Raw genomic sequence first — 15,533 nt, forward strand, 5'->3', positions numbered from 1 at the left:
CCAAGTATCGCTTCCCACCCATCTCCATCACATGGACCCCGTACCAAACAGTTCTTATTGCGACTTTGCAAGGTGATCCAACCTTTATGCTTTGGGTGTCAAAGCAATCCCTAACCGACTACATCAATATAGTCCCCTGTTTCTTTGTCGCCTTGTTACTGTGGGTTCCTATCGCCCCTGATGTGACCCGAGGACACGGTCACGGTACGATCGCGGTACGGACGCGGCTTAAGCTCTCGGTCAACTTTCAGTCGGTGAAGCTTTTCTCGGCCGAGGTTCTGGGCTTCGGATCTAGGAGAGAATCAAACGAGGGAAACGGAGTTTGAAGGAATTCGAACGAGCCGTTCGGGAGATACGTCGGGAAGCCACAAACGGTTCAATCGGAAAGTATGGATGCGGAATGAGCGGGTGGACGTCTTCGAGGGGAAACGATAGCGGGGATGATTTGAGGTGATTCGAGGGGACTCGAGAAAGATGAAAGAGGACTCGAGTTTAAGAAGAGGACAGATGGAAACGAGGTGAGGGGAAATACGGATGGATCGATTGACGACACAAGAGGTTTGGCTCTCCTCTCGATACGGTCGCTAACAAGGGCGAACCCGGTTCGCGGCTTGTTAGGGTTTTCTCAAGGTTCAATCCCGGATTGAAGAAAGAGAAGAGTGAGACAAGTTTCAAGAATCTCTCTTGAGGAAAAGTTTTATTTTCATACAAGTCTAAGGAGGAACAAGGGCTTAAGGAGAGTTTAAATAGCTAGGTCTAGATAGGAGCTTAAGGACACGCGGATTCATCTTGATCCGCACATCGTCCTTTTGACGTGTCCCCTTTACAAAGAGAACACATCGCCACCTTTTGACTAACACGCTTAGCCACAAACACTCTCCAACGTTCACAAACATAGGATCAAAAGAGAATATTCTCAAGTTCAAAATTAAACCAAAAATAAGAGGGAAAGAGAGATAACCGCCTTGGCCTTGCGCGTGAAGCAACTTAGCCTTTAGGCGTTTTGCGTTTAGCTCCATGCCTCGTTAAAACCTCCTCCGGTAAACCCATTGGGACAAACCCGGAGTGAGGAAAAAGAGTACACTTCCTCGCTTAACGACTTGACCGTCTTCACTCTTGGGTAAGAGTGAAGACTAAGCGGACTGAGCCTTCGGAGTCTTCGTTGGGTGGCTGGTGTCGGACGTAGGTTCGGACAAATAGGTTGAGCCGCTGTTTGGCCGCCTTTGCTGAGCTCTTGGAACGTGTGGTGGCTCCGGGAAGGATCGTTGGAGCCTTGGCCACGTTTGAAGAGGTTGCCCTGGTCGCGTCCGATGCGTCTTGGTCAGGCGTCTCGGTCGCGTCCGGCGTGTCTTGGTCTTCTTGGCTGAGGTCGCGTCCTGCGATCACATCATTCCCTCCCCCTTGAAAAGGTTTTGTCCCCAAAACATCTTCGTCTTCACCTACATCAAACGGAACGAGGTCAGTGACATTGAATGAGGTGGATGTACCAAACTCACCTGGAAGCTCAAGTCGGTAGGCGTTATCGTTGATCTTCTCGATGACTCGGAATGGGCCATCTCCTCGCGGGCTGAGCTTGTCCTTGCGTTTCTGCTGGAACCTCTCCGGCCTTAAGTGTAACCAGACCCAATCACCAGGTTTGAACAGCATCGGTTTACGTCCTCGGTTGAGGAAGCGTGCATACTGCTCGTTCCTTCGCTCTATGTTGGCTCGGACCTCCTCGTGCAAAGCCTTGACCATTTCTGCTCGTGCGACTCCGTCTTGATTCTCGGCTTCATTCGGTGGTATAGGGAGGAGATCCAGGGGCGTCAAAGGCTTGAATCCGTATGCGACCTCGAATGGCGACCTTTTCGTAGCTGAATGCACCGCTTGGTTGTATGCAAACTCGATGATCGGAATGCACTCGAGCCAGGAGCCTTTGTTGCTGGCGATAGCTGTGCGGAGTAAGGCGCCTATTGATCTGTTGACGACCTCCGTTTGGCCGTCGGTCTGAGGGTGAGCCGCGGTGGAGTACAGTAACTTCGTCCCGAGCTTGCGCCAAATAGTTCGCCAGAAGTGACCAAGGAACTTGGGATCCCGATCGGATATGATGGTGCGCGGAACGCCATGAAGCCTTACGACCTGACTAAAGAACAAGTTCGCCAATTGCACAGCATCATTGTTCTTATTGCATGGAATGAAGTGAGCCATCTTCGAGAACCTATCAACAACCACCATGATACTATCTTTATGCGCCAAGAAGGGTAGGCCGAGGATGAAATCCATGGAGAGATCGATCCATGGTGCGGTGGACACGGGCAAAGGCATGTAGAGGCCATGCGGGTGAGTTGTCGACTTGGAGGTGCGACAAACTATGCAACGGCCGACGTGCTTCTCTACCATACTTCGCATCTTTGGCCAGTAAAAATGCTCCTTGAGCACGGCCAAGGTCTTGGTGATGCCAAAATGACCCGCTAAACCTCCACTATGGGCTTCACGAACTAGCAACTCCCGGATAGAACCATTTGGTATACACAGCCTTCGACCTCTGAACAGGAAACCCTCGTGAATGTAGAACTCGGTGTAGATTCCTTTCCCATGGTTCTGGAAGCAATCTCCAAACTCAGCATCTCCAGCATAAGCATCTTTGATGCTTTCAAAACCCAATACGCGCGCGTCCATTGTGGTGATTAGTGCATGCCGTCTCGACAAGGCGTCGGCGACTACGTTCTCCTTGCCCTTCTTGTACTTAATGACGTATGGAAACGACTCAATGAACTCCAACCATTTCGCATGACGTCTCTTGAGGTTGGTCTGGCCGCGGAGGTGCTTGAGAGTTTCGTGATCAGTGTGAATCACAAACTCTCTCGCCAATAGATAATGTTGCCAAACCTCCATGGCACGAACGAGGGCGTATAACTCCTTGTCATACGTAGGGTAATTAAGCGTAGCTCCACTAAGCTTCTCACTAAAGTACGCCACCGGTTTGCCTCCTTGAGTTAGGACAGCTCCGACTCCAACTCCCAACGCATCGCACTCAACCTCAAAAGTTTTGTTGAAGTCGGGCAATGTAAGAAAGGGTGCTTGCGTGAGGCGTTTCTTGAGCTCGGTGAACACCTTGTCTTGTTCCTCTCCCCATCGAAACTCGCTGTTCTTCTTGATCACGGAGGTGAGAGGCGCGGCGATCGTACTGAAATCTCGCACAAACCTCCGGTAAAAGCTGGCTAGGTCGTGGAACGACCGGACTTGAGTGATGGTCGTTGGTGTGGGCCACTCCTCTATTGCGCGTATCTTCTCTCCATAGACCTTGAGGCTCTGCGAACTCACAACAAAGCCTAAAAAGACCAATTCATCAGCAGCAAACACGCACTTTTTCAAGTTTGCGTAGAGTTGCTCTTCGCGGAGGGTAAACAAGACAGCCTCTAGGTGTTTTACATGATCAGTCAAACTAGAGCTATATACCAATATATCATCAAAATAAACCACTACGAACTTATTGATAAACGATCTCAAAACATGGTTCATAAGACGCATAAAGGTAGAGGGGGCGTTAGAAAGACCGAATGGCATTACCAGCCATTCGTACAAACCCTGTTTTGTCTTGAAGGCCGTTTTCCACTCGTCACCCTCCTTCATCCGAACTTGATGGTAGCCGCTCTTCAGATCGATCTTTGAGAAGACACTGGCGCCGCTAAGCTCGTCTAGCATGTCATCGAGGCGTGGAATGGGGTGGCGGTATTTGATAGTGATGTTGTTGACGGCTCGACAGTCAACGCACATCCTCCATGATCCGTCTTTCTTCGGGACTAGTAGCACTGGTACAGCACACGGACTCAAACTCTCTCGGACGTAGCCTTGCGCCATGAGCTCTTTGACTTGTCGCTCAAGCTCCTTCGCCTCTTCGGGGTTGACATGGTAGGCTGGCCGGTTGGGAAGCTGCGCTCCTGGGACTAGATCGATCTGATGTTCGATGCCTCTGATCGGTGGTAGGCCTTCGGGGAGTTCTTCGGGGAACACATCGGCGAATCGCTTGAGGACGCCGCGTATGACCTCCGGTAAGGCTTCTAGTGAACCATCAAGACCTGAAAGCAATGCATCTCGAAACAACATCAAAATCACTTGGGCTGAGTCCTTAAGGGACTTTCTAACATCACCATATTGAATCAGGAAATTCTTTTTATCGTTCGAGTCTTTAGACAACTTGTCTTGCATTTCATGTACTTGCGTGGGGCTCAAGGGTTTCAAGCAAATACGTTTGTTGTCATGAACGAAAAAGTATTGGTTAGTATGGCCGCAGTGTGTGGTGCGCTTATCAAACTGCCATGGGCGCCCCAATAAGAGGTGGCTAGCTTGCATAGGCACCACATCACAAAGAACTTGATCCTTATACGGACCGATACTGAATGGGACCGTGACTTGTTCCTTTACTTGGATCACGGTCTTATCATTTAACCATCTCAAGCGATAAGGGCGAGGGTGGTTTGTGGTTTCAAGAGAAAGTTTCTTGACAAGACTGGAACTTGCCACATTAGTGCAAGAACCTCCATCTATGATCAAGCCACAAACGCGACCACTTACAGTGCATCTCGTGTGGAAAATGTTGTCACGTTGGTTGGCGTCATCCGTGGCTACACCGGCGTTCAGGATGCGGCGTATCATGAGCAGTTCTCCGACCTCGGGTTCCGCAACAGCTTCTTCCAGCTCGGTTTCTCCTCGCACCATTTCTTCAGTGGCCTCATCGTCGGACTCGATCTCGTCAGCCTTGGTCAGTATCATCGTCCGTGCGTTCGGACAATCACTAGCGTAATGGCCTCTCCCTTGACACTTGAAACATACAATGTCGCGGCTCCGGACGTCGGTGGTGTTGCGTCGCGGATCTTGGCGCTCATTGGTGGCCGGCTCTCTAGGTTTGAATCTCGAGTCCGCGCTAGTCGCCTTTGGTTTTTCCGGCAATCGGTTTGATGGCGACGCGTTAGGAGTCCAATTGGTAGCTCCTTGAGTTCGGCCACGAGGCGCAGATGCGCTATTCTTCTTGATTTGAGTCTCAATTTGCACCGAGAGATGCAATAACTCCTCAAAGGTTTGATAGGGTTAGCGCTCGACCTTGCGTGCAATGCGTTCTTGCAATCCGTCCAAGAACTGAGCCATGAGTGACTCTTCGGAGTCATCGACTTGCAACCGGTTGCGCAAGTGTTCAAATTCTTCGTAATACTCCTCCACGTTCCGTGCGCCTTGCGTTAGTCGCCGAAACTTCTTCTGGAGCTCGCGGTGGTAGTAGGGAGGCATGTAGCGCCTTTGCATCTCTGCTTTCAAGACCTCCCAAACAGTGATGGGTCGGTCGCGGTTGCGTCGTTGTTCAGCTTCCAGTCGATCCCACCAGGTAAGGGCGTGATCGGTGAATTGTGCCACCGCATATTGGACCTTTCATAGCTCCGGATAGGCATGGCACGAGTTCAAGTGGTCCATGCGACTTTCCCATTCAAGATAGGCCTCGGGGTCTGACTTGCTTGCGAACGTTGGTGGGACCATCTTGTGGTTCGGCTCGTAACTTCTCGGACCCTCGTCGTCTTGATCATCATGGCGGTGTCGTCGTCTAGGCCTCGGTTCAAAGTCCTCATCGGACTGATCACTCGCCGGCTCGCGTCGTGGTCGCCTCGCGGGTAACGGATCTTCGCGAGGAGGATTCATAAGTTCAATTCTCGTGAGGCGATCAGCTAGTTGCTCTAGGCCGGTTTGTAATGCGGCGAGGGTGACACCAATCTCTGGTGGCGCTGGTGGAATTTCTTCAGCCATCGTACGGACTGGTTGTTGGTGACGTGGCGTGGCTCCGCGGTATAAGTTTGAATTTAAACCTCGCAAAAAGAATACCACACGTGAGTCTCACACGCTCAAGAGGACCACACAAAGATTCGTTTCACTAACAATGATTGAGGACAGCTATGACACATGCAATCCTATGACTAAAACAAATAAAGCAAAAGCAAAAGTAAAAGTGCTACGCGACAAGAATTGCTTTATGCCTAAGACCGGAAACACAAAAACTAATCGCGAAACTAGCTTTATGGATCTAAAAGTGAGCTCGCAAGAACACAAAGGAACAGAGATATGAACACGAAGAACAAATGCGAATTCTAACAACCTAAGCGGACGAAAGACAATCCTAAGCATGCACCAAATTAAACCAAAAAGAACAAGCGAGTCCTATGGAGCTAAAAGATGCAAGCTTTAAACTCAAAGATTGAAACTTTAAAGGAACAGAGAGTTCTGGAAAGAAACAACCTCGTAGGAGCTTTGAAGCTCTGATACCAAGCTGATGTGACCCGAGGACACGGTCACGGTACGATCGCGGTACGGACGCAGCTTGAGCTCTCGGTCAACTTTCAGTCGGTGAAGCTTTTCTCGGCCGAGGTTCTGGGCTTCGGATCTAGGAGAGAATCAAACGAGGGAAACGGAGTTTGAAGGAATTCAAACGAGCCGTTCGGGAGATACGTCGAGAAGCCACGAACGGTTCAATCGGACAATACGGATGCGGAACGAGCGGGTGGACGTCTACGAGGGGAAACAATAGCGGGGATGATTTGAAGTGATTCGTGGGGAACTCGAGAACTGATGAAAGAGGACTCGAGCTTAGGAAGAGGACAGATGGAAACGAAGTGAGGGGAAATACGGATGGATCGAATGACGACACAAGAGGTTTGGCTCTCCTCTTGATACGGTCTCTAACAAGGGCGAACCCGGTTCGCGGCTTGTTAGGGTTTTCTCAAGGTTCAATCCCGGATTGAAGAAAGAGAAGAGTGAGACAAGTTTCAAGAATCTCTCTTGAGGAAAAGTTTTATTTTCATACAAGTCTAAGGAGGAACAAGGGCTTAAGGAGAGTTTAAATAGCTAGGTCTAGATAGGAGCTTAAGGACACGCGGATTCATCTTGATCCGCACATCGTCCTTTTGACGTGTCCCCTTTACAAAGAGAACACATCGCCACCTTTTGACTAACACGCTTAGCCACAAACACTCTCCAACGTTCACAAACATAGGATCAAAAGAGAATATTCTCAAGTTCAAAATTAAACCAAAAATAAGAGGGAAAGAGAGAGATAACCGCGTTGGCCTTGCGCGTGAAGCAACTTAGCCTTTAGGCGTTTTGCGTTTAGCTCCATGCCTCGTTAAAACCTCCTCCGGTAAACCCATTGGGACAAACCCGGAGTGAGGAAAAAGAGTACACTTCCTCGCTTAACGACTTGACCGTCTTCACTCTTGGGTAAGAGTGAAGACTAAGCGGACTGAGCCTTCGGAGTCTTCGTGGGGTGGCTGGTGTTGGACGTAGGTTCGGATAAATAGGTTGAGCCGCTGTTTGGCCGCCTTTTCTGAGCTCTTGGAACGTGTGGTGGCTATGGGAAGGATCGTTGGAGCCTTGGCCGCGTCTGAAGAGGTTGTCCTGGTCGCGTCCGATGTGTCTTGGTCAGGCGTCTCGGTCGCGTCCGGCGTGTCTTGGTCTTCTTGGCTGAGGTCGCGTCCTGCGATCACATCAACCCCGGTTGACATTGATGCATTGATACGCTTGTTAACGTCACAATGTCAGATGACCGTGACCATTCAACTATCCCTTGAAGTTCTCGCGGATGGTCTCTCGATGTACCTTGACCTCACATGTACCACTAGGTTCCCAAACCTACGGCTCATAGCTCTCTTGGATCATACAATCGATGAACTCCTTTTATCACTCTTTTTATCACCTCTTGGCATTGAGGAATGCCCTTCTTATAATGTTTCAAACTTTACCTCTTGCCTCTTCTCTGTTCTTGTAATGGCTACCTATATTGAATGAATGAAGGCACAAGGGTTTGACAAAAAAAAAAAACTATTTTATTTGAAAACTACCAAAACAAAGTCATGGTCCAAAAGTTAGTCCATGAATACTCATGCTTTAATAGTATAGATGTATTCAAGAAAATAACAATTGTAGCATTTATTGCAATTAATTAATATTTTTTTTCTTCGTTAAGTTGATAAACTATTTTGTAATGTAAACGTCTAATTTATCACAAGATTTGTTACAAAACTAAACTTGTAAACACAAAATGTTAAACTCTAATTTTAATTTGTCTGATAAATTAGATGTGAGCATGAAAATAACATGTGTTAGGGTAAATCTTTCTTTCCAAAAACTTCCAATATTAAACTCTAATTTTAATCTGTCTGATAATTTGTCTAAAATTTTCCAATATTTTATAATTATTATATTATTCATTTGTTCCCTCAAAACCCAAACAAAGGCTTCTACTTCTGCATGCAAAGGGGAAAGACTCTGTCGGAAATTGGCAGTTCCCTTCATCGTCGAAACCTCCCGAGTGGCTGAACACATCCAATCTGCACCCGCAAAGTTGTCACCCGCTTTCCATGATCCATCGAATAAAACAGCTGTATCCGGAAAAAACAGTAGGCAGAGACCTTGGGCTTTGAGGTGCATGATTGGTCATGACTATCGAAAGGTGGCTTTTTATACAGATTGCTCAGACTTGGTGAAGATGGTGTCTTCGCCTCAAGACTGGCCGGCGTTCAAGACCTATCTCGACAACATCAAGATGGACAGGGAGGAGTTTTCTTCCTTCTCTTTATCTTTTATTTGTAGAAATGCTAATATAAGTGCGGACTCTTTGGCACGTCAAGCGCGTACATCGCCGCATCATGTTTTGTTTATAAACGTTTTTTTTCACATTAGCTCATATGAGCTGATCTATTTGTTGTAAAAAAAAAATATATATATATTATTCATTTGTTGTTGAAAACTACTCTTTAAAGAATCATTATATGCTATGCGTTAACTGTTAAACTAGTTTTAATAATACTGATGTGGAAGTATATACTCAAATGCAGTGAATAAAACGACTACTTCATAATATATAAGTATAACTACATGGATCATAAATTTTAGTGGGAGCATTGTCTCTTGGATTTAGTTTGACTTACACATATATCCAATTCAGCAAAGCGTAGCAGAAAATGATTTGAACATATCTTTGTATATATATCAAGGGTAATTATATATAAATGGTTGACATTTAATTTGAAAGTAATGTTTAGATTAATCTAACTAGAAACGTTTTTTTATTTTTAAAGTTGACTTTTCATGGACGATTAAAGAAGTTTGTTAAATGAAAGTCAACTTGATCTTTAGGGAAATTTAGAAATATAATACGATTATACGAGTACTACAATATAATTAAAAGAATTATATTAAAAATTTTAAAACTATTTGAGGAATTGTTATCTTGTTGCAAACTAGATAGTATTGTTATCCTGATGCTATGTGCATATACTTCTCATTACTGCCATGTCGATTACTCCAATATAGTTTCGTAGCTTTCCACATCTTCATCTATTTCGATTTGGGATTTTTCTTTTGTGTGAATTTTCAACTCGAATGTAGTGATATATCCAAGATCACCATGAATAAATTCTCACTGGTAGCATATTGAGGAATCACATCGTAGTAAATTACACATTGATAACATTTTTGAAGACTACGCATTTCTTGTGGATATATTTAATTTATGATATTTACGGGTACTTATCTCCTTCATATCATATAAGAGCGAGAACTAATTTAATTAGTTGGACTTGGACCAAACATAGAATGGGTCCATGATAAGAATTCTGATAGATGTCATGGATGCCATACTAGTAAAACATTACTAAAAGGAATAGAAATGATGTGTAGACCATTATACCATATCCNTTCGCCGACCTATGACCAAGACAGAGTTCTCTCAACGCCTCCCCAGGCTGATTACATTTGGCGTATCATTGTCANGCAAAAAATATAATAGAAAACTAATGAAAAATATGTTTGAATTGAATAATTATGTGGATATACCCTTAAGATGCCGGAGACTATGTTTCTCCGATCTGCTCTATATATATTGGCCGTCTCAGCCCCCACAATCACAACCACCACCACCTTTCTCTCTCATTATTTGTGTGTGTGTGTGTCTCTCTCTCTCTCGTGCATCGTCTTTCGCCACCACTAACACATCTTGACGGTGAGATTAGTTACAACTTTACACACACATACATATACATATTTTTATGTATAGTCAAAAGTATTCTTTGCACTTGATTACTAGAATAAATTTGCTTATATAGTTTCATGTAGCTTAGATTAAACCACCAAAAAAAAACATTTCTATTCATTTTATTTGTATATATTAAAGTAAAACAGACTAGCTACGTGACCCAAAAAAGAAAAGATTAGTTGCATCTTTACAGTACCATCAGAAAATATATCTAAACTTTTACTTCATGAAAACAGCAAGAGAGGAAAAAGAGACTGAGATGGCCGATCAGCAACTAGGAGTGCTAAAAGCACTAGATGTTGCGAAGACGCAACTTTATCATTTCACGGCGATTGTCATCGCCGGTATGGGTTTTTTTACGGATGCCTATGATCTATTTTGTGTGTCCTTGGTGACGAAGCTCCTAGGACGTCTCTATTACTTCAATCCAGAGTCAGCAAAGCCTGGCTCCCTTCCCCCTCATGTTGCGGCAGCAGTCAATGGTGTGGCCCTCTGTGGGACTCTTGCTGGTCAGCTCTTCTTCGGATGGCTTGGTGACAAGCTAGGAAGGAAAAAAGTGTACGGTATCACTTTGATCATGATGATCGTGTGCTCTGTTGCTTCCGGTCTCTCCTTTGGAAACCAAGCCAAGGGTGTCATGACCACTCTTTGCTTTTTCAGGTACAATAATCACGGTCAAAACTGTTTTATTCATGAACATTCGATCATACATACATGATAGTTTAAACCTCCAAAAACAAAATATTAACATTTGAACGGTTATGTATAGGTTTTGGCTCGGGTTTGGCATTGGAGGTGACTACCCTCTTTCAGCCACCATCATGTCTGAATATGCTAACAAGAAGACTCGTGGAGCTTTCATCGCTGCCGTCTTTGCTATGCAAGGTATCGGTATCTTGGCTGGTGGTTTTGTGGCTCTTGCAGTCTCTTCCATTTTCGACAAACAGTTTCCATCGCCGACCTATGACCAAGACAGAGTTCTCTCAACGCCTCCGGAAGCTGATTACATTTGGCGTATCATTGTCATGTTTGGCGCTATACCTGCGGCCATGACCTTCTATTGGCGTATGAAGATGCCTGAAACCGCTCGTTACACTGCTTTAGTTGCCAAGGATATTAAACAAGCAACAAAAGACATGTCCAAGGTCTTACAAGTAGAGCTTGAAGTTGAAGAAAGGGCCGAGGACCCAAAACTGAACTATGGATTGTTCTCCAAGGAATTCCTTAGACGCCATGGGCTTCCACTCCTTGGGTGTACTTCAACTTGGTTCTTGCTTGACATTGCTTTCTACAGCCAAAATTTGTTCCAAAAGGATATTTTTTCGGCCATTGGATGGATTCCAAAGGCAGGCACCATGAATGCCATTCATGAAGTTTTCAAGATCGCTAGGGCACAGACTCTCATCGCGCTTTGCAGTACTGTCCCAGGGTACTGGTTCACTGTCGCATTTATTGATATCATGGGAAGGTTTGCAATCCANGGTATCACTTTGATCATGATGATCGTGTGCTCTGTTGCTTCCGGTCTCTCCTTTGGAAACCAAGCCAAGGGTGTCATGACCACTCTTTGCTTTTTCAGGTACAATAATCACGGTCAAAACTGTTTTATTCATGAACATTCGATCATACATACATGATAGTTTAAACCTCCAAAAACAAAATATTAACATTTGAACGGTTATGTATAGGTTTTGGCTCGGGTTTGGCATTGGAGGTGACTACCCTCTTTCAGCCACCATCATGTCTGAATATGCTAACAAGAAGACTCGTGGGGCTTTCATCGCTGCCGTCTTTGCTATGCAAGGTGTCGGTATCTTGGCTGGTGGTTTTGTGGCTCTTGCAGTCTCTTCCATTTTCGACAAACAGTTTCCATCGCCGACCTATGACCAAGACAGGGTTCTCTCAACGCCTCCGGAGGCTGATTACATTTGGCGTATCATTGTCATGTTTGGCGCTATACCTGCGGCCATGACCTTCTATTGGCGTATGAAGATGCCTGAAACCGCTCGTTACACTGCTTTAGTTGCCAAGGATATTAAACAAGCAACAAAAGACATGTCCAAGGTCTTACAAGTAGAGCTTGAAGTTGAAGAAAGGGCCGAGGACCCAAAACTGAACTATGGATTGTTCTCCAAGGAATTCCTTAGACGCCATGGGCTTCCACTCCTTGGGTGTACCTCAACTTGGTTCTTGCTTGACATTGCTTTCTACAGCCAAAATTTGTTCCAAAAGGATATTTTTTCGGCCATTGGATGGATTCCAAAGGCAGGCACCATGAATGCTGTTCATGAGGTTTTTAAGATCGCTAGGGCACAGACTCTCATCGCGCTTTGCAGTACTGTCCCAGGGTACTGGTTCACCGTGGCATTTATTGATATCATGGGAAGGTTTGCAATCCAGCTAATGGGATTCTTCTTCATGACGGTGTTTATGTTTGCCATTGCCTTCCCTTACAACCACTGGATCAAACCAGACAACCGTATTGGATTCGTGATTATGTACTCCCTCACCTTTTTCTTCGCCAACTTTGGACCAAATGCAACCACTTTCATTGTCCCGGCTGAGATCTTCCCAGCCAGACTAAGGTCCACATGCCATGGAATATCAGCCGCGACAGGTAAGGCTGGAGCCATTGTTGGAGCCTTTGGGTTCCTGTATGCGGCTCAATCACAGGATGCGACCAAGACAGACGCAGGATACCCACCTGGTATTGGAGTCAAGAACTCATTAATCATGCTTGGGGTTATTAACTTTATAGGTATGCTCTTTACATTCCTTGTCCCTGAGCCAAAGGGCAAGTCCCTTGAAGAACTCTCCGGTGAAGCTGAGGTTGAGAAATGATTACAACGTCATATATATTCAATACATCTGTTTTCGTCATTTTAATGTTTCATTTTTTTTTTTTTTTTTGTGATATGATATATTGTGCACCTCTACTTTATTTTACTTTTTGTTTTTAGTGGGTAACCATTGATCAGTTCTCAAAGAACTTCTAAGAAGCAAATGAAATACAAATGGACAAGATTTATTTTTAATATCTATTATATTTTTCCATAACTTTATATTCATAACCAAAATCTTATTATATAAAATTGGAGTATGAAAGTTAGACATTAATAGGACTGTGACACGTGTCAGTTATATCGATAAGATGTTAACACATGTCAGTTTGAAATTTACTAAAATATTTTAAAATAAAAATATAAATTTCTAAACCTATCATAAAAAGGAAATCAATACACTAAACAAAATTTGTTTGTATGTTAGAAAAGCACTAAAAATACACGACTCAATTGTATCGATAAAATGTTAGCACATGTCGATTCTAAATTTAATAAAATTTATTAAAATAGAAAATAGAAAAGTTATAAACATATCATAAAAGAAAAATCTATACATAAGTAAAATTAAATAATTATTTTTGTATATTAAAAATGCATTAAAATGGTTTATAATTTATTAAATTATTAACTTAATTCTATTTTGATTTTTTAATATATATTAATTAAAAAAGAGTTAAAGGTCTTTTCTTGACAACAAAATCAGAATTTTTTAAATCTTTTTATAAATTTTGAACCTTCTCACCAAATCTCTAGACATGTCAAAACTGTTATTATTGGGATATCAACATGTTCAATTAATTTATTAGATTCTAACATATATTTTAATATTTTCAGTTTTGTAACTTAAAATACGTATATCATTTTCTTTTCTTAAAAAAACGGAAAAAGAGTAAATCACATATCTACATAATATCAATATACATATCTATATTAGAAGGAATACTGAAAATATATCTTATTAGCTTACAAGAAGTATAGCTAAAGTTAAATATAATTCATAGTACAACAGTATTTTAAATAGGGGCCTTTTAAATTGATTAATTTTTATAAATTGCTCAATGATTTCTTTTCTTTTTTCTTTTGGTTAAGATAAGTCTAGAATTATAGATATTGAATTTTAAACGTAATATTTTTATCATTCTACATATTTTACATTGATAAATTGATAAAATATAGAGAAGTGGTCATCATGTTGGAAAAATGATTTGGTAAATATACATATGAAATAAATAGTTTTTATAATATGAAAGTGTAATTTTTTATTATTTGCTTTTCAGTCAAATCTTTATATAATAGAATTTATGTTATTTTTTGTATTTTGTTTTCTTATATGTTTTTGAGCTACATGAGATTATGAGGTAAATTCTTTTGTTTCTTGATATGTATCAAAACTTCAGATTTTGTATCGGAAATGAATTGTCGATAGCTTAATTTTTTTTAATATCTCGTTCTATAATATATGAATTTCTCAGATATGTGAATATTTATATAGAATATTAGATATTGACCCACGCTGTACAACGTAGGGAAATACTTACGTACAGTTGAATTTGTTTGTTACAAAATAATAGTAGAAACTTTATTTATTCAATACATTTTATAAAGTCATATATTTAATTTACTTAATTTTATACTCTGATTTTGATCGTAGTTGGTACTGCTATTTTGGTTTGGATGCAATATCAAATTCGTTAATTATAAGTTCGGTAAAGTCTATTAAAAGATCCAGCAAAACATGTATTGACATGTGATCTGGTATTACAAATCGATGTGATTATGTTTAGAGATCTTAATATACAAAATTTACAATAGTGATCCCCTATATATTAATAGAGAAACACTCTCTTGAATCTCTTGAAAAAGCTGATGTGTCACCGCCAGAGAGCTCGAGACACATTTAGCAAAAAACCCTTAAATTTTCTACTTAATTACATTAATATGCCACTATATTTAAAAAAAAAACAGTTAAGTGAATAATAATTAGATATGTCATCAATTCTCACACAAATTTAATTATCACATATTAAAATAATAAAATAATTACTTAATATTTTAAGTCAAAATTTTACTAAAATCTATTTGCAAATATACAAGTCAAAGTTATATTATTTTTAAAAAATCAATATAAAATATTGATTTCTTAAAATCAATATAAGTAAAATATTCTAAAAATGCTATAAAAACATACAAAGTTAATAAAAATAAAGAACATATAACTTATTAAACATATAACTTATTAACAAAATCATATAAAAAAATCTTATTTTTTTATGTTAGTATTATTACCATAATAATTTAAATAACAAGCTTTCAATAGTTATTATAATTGATTATAAAAAGAAATATATTACCCCTGAATTATCTCCAACTCATTAAAGGAAACTTAATTCCCAATAAATATAGATTTATATATATTCATAAATAAATATAAAAATGACAACAAATTAGGGGATATCATGATGTGTGATTATTTATAAATATCTAAGTATGTAAACTAATTAATATCAACATTTAATGTGATTATTCATTAAAAAATGGATATATTGATAACCAAATAGGAATATACGTTTTAATTGTACTTGAATCAATGTGCTATTAAAAAGGAATGAGACAATAACCCTTATCATTATAAATAAACTTAG

General features: G+C 41.5%; 1 protein-coding gene across 3 annotated transcripts; it reads left to right on the forward strand.

The window, feature by feature from the left end:
* On the forward strand, window positions 9,941–12,979 carry LOC104771485 (probable inorganic phosphate transporter 1-3). 3 transcript variants are annotated; one of them, XM_010496015.1, is made up of 4 exons: window positions 9,941–10,015; window positions 10,285–10,708; window positions 10,818–11,483; window positions 12,403–12,979. In XM_010496015.1, exons 2-4 carry the CDS (start codon window positions 10,308–10,310, stop codon window positions 12,887–12,889), a joined length of 1,554 nt encoding a protein of 517 aa, XP_010494317.1. In that variant the 5' UTR covers window positions 9,941–10,015; window positions 10,285–10,307; the 3' UTR covers window positions 12,890–12,979. The 3 variants fall into 3 exon arrangements, with proteins under 3 accessions (XP_010494317.1, XP_019097602.1, XP_019097601.1); XM_019242057.1 differs by lacking the exon at window positions 10,818–11,483 and having other exon boundaries at window positions 11,737–12,974; XM_019242056.1 differs by lacking the exons at window positions 9,941–10,015; window positions 10,285–10,708; window positions 10,818–11,483 and adding an exon at window positions 11,552–11,627 and having other exon boundaries at window positions 11,737–12,963.

The sequence above is a fragment of the Camelina sativa genome, chromosome 20 (assembly GCF_000633955.1).
Source record: "Camelina sativa cultivar DH55 chromosome 20, Cs, whole genome shotgun sequence".
NCBI lineage: Eukaryota > Viridiplantae > Streptophyta > Magnoliopsida > Brassicales > Brassicaceae > Camelina > Camelina sativa.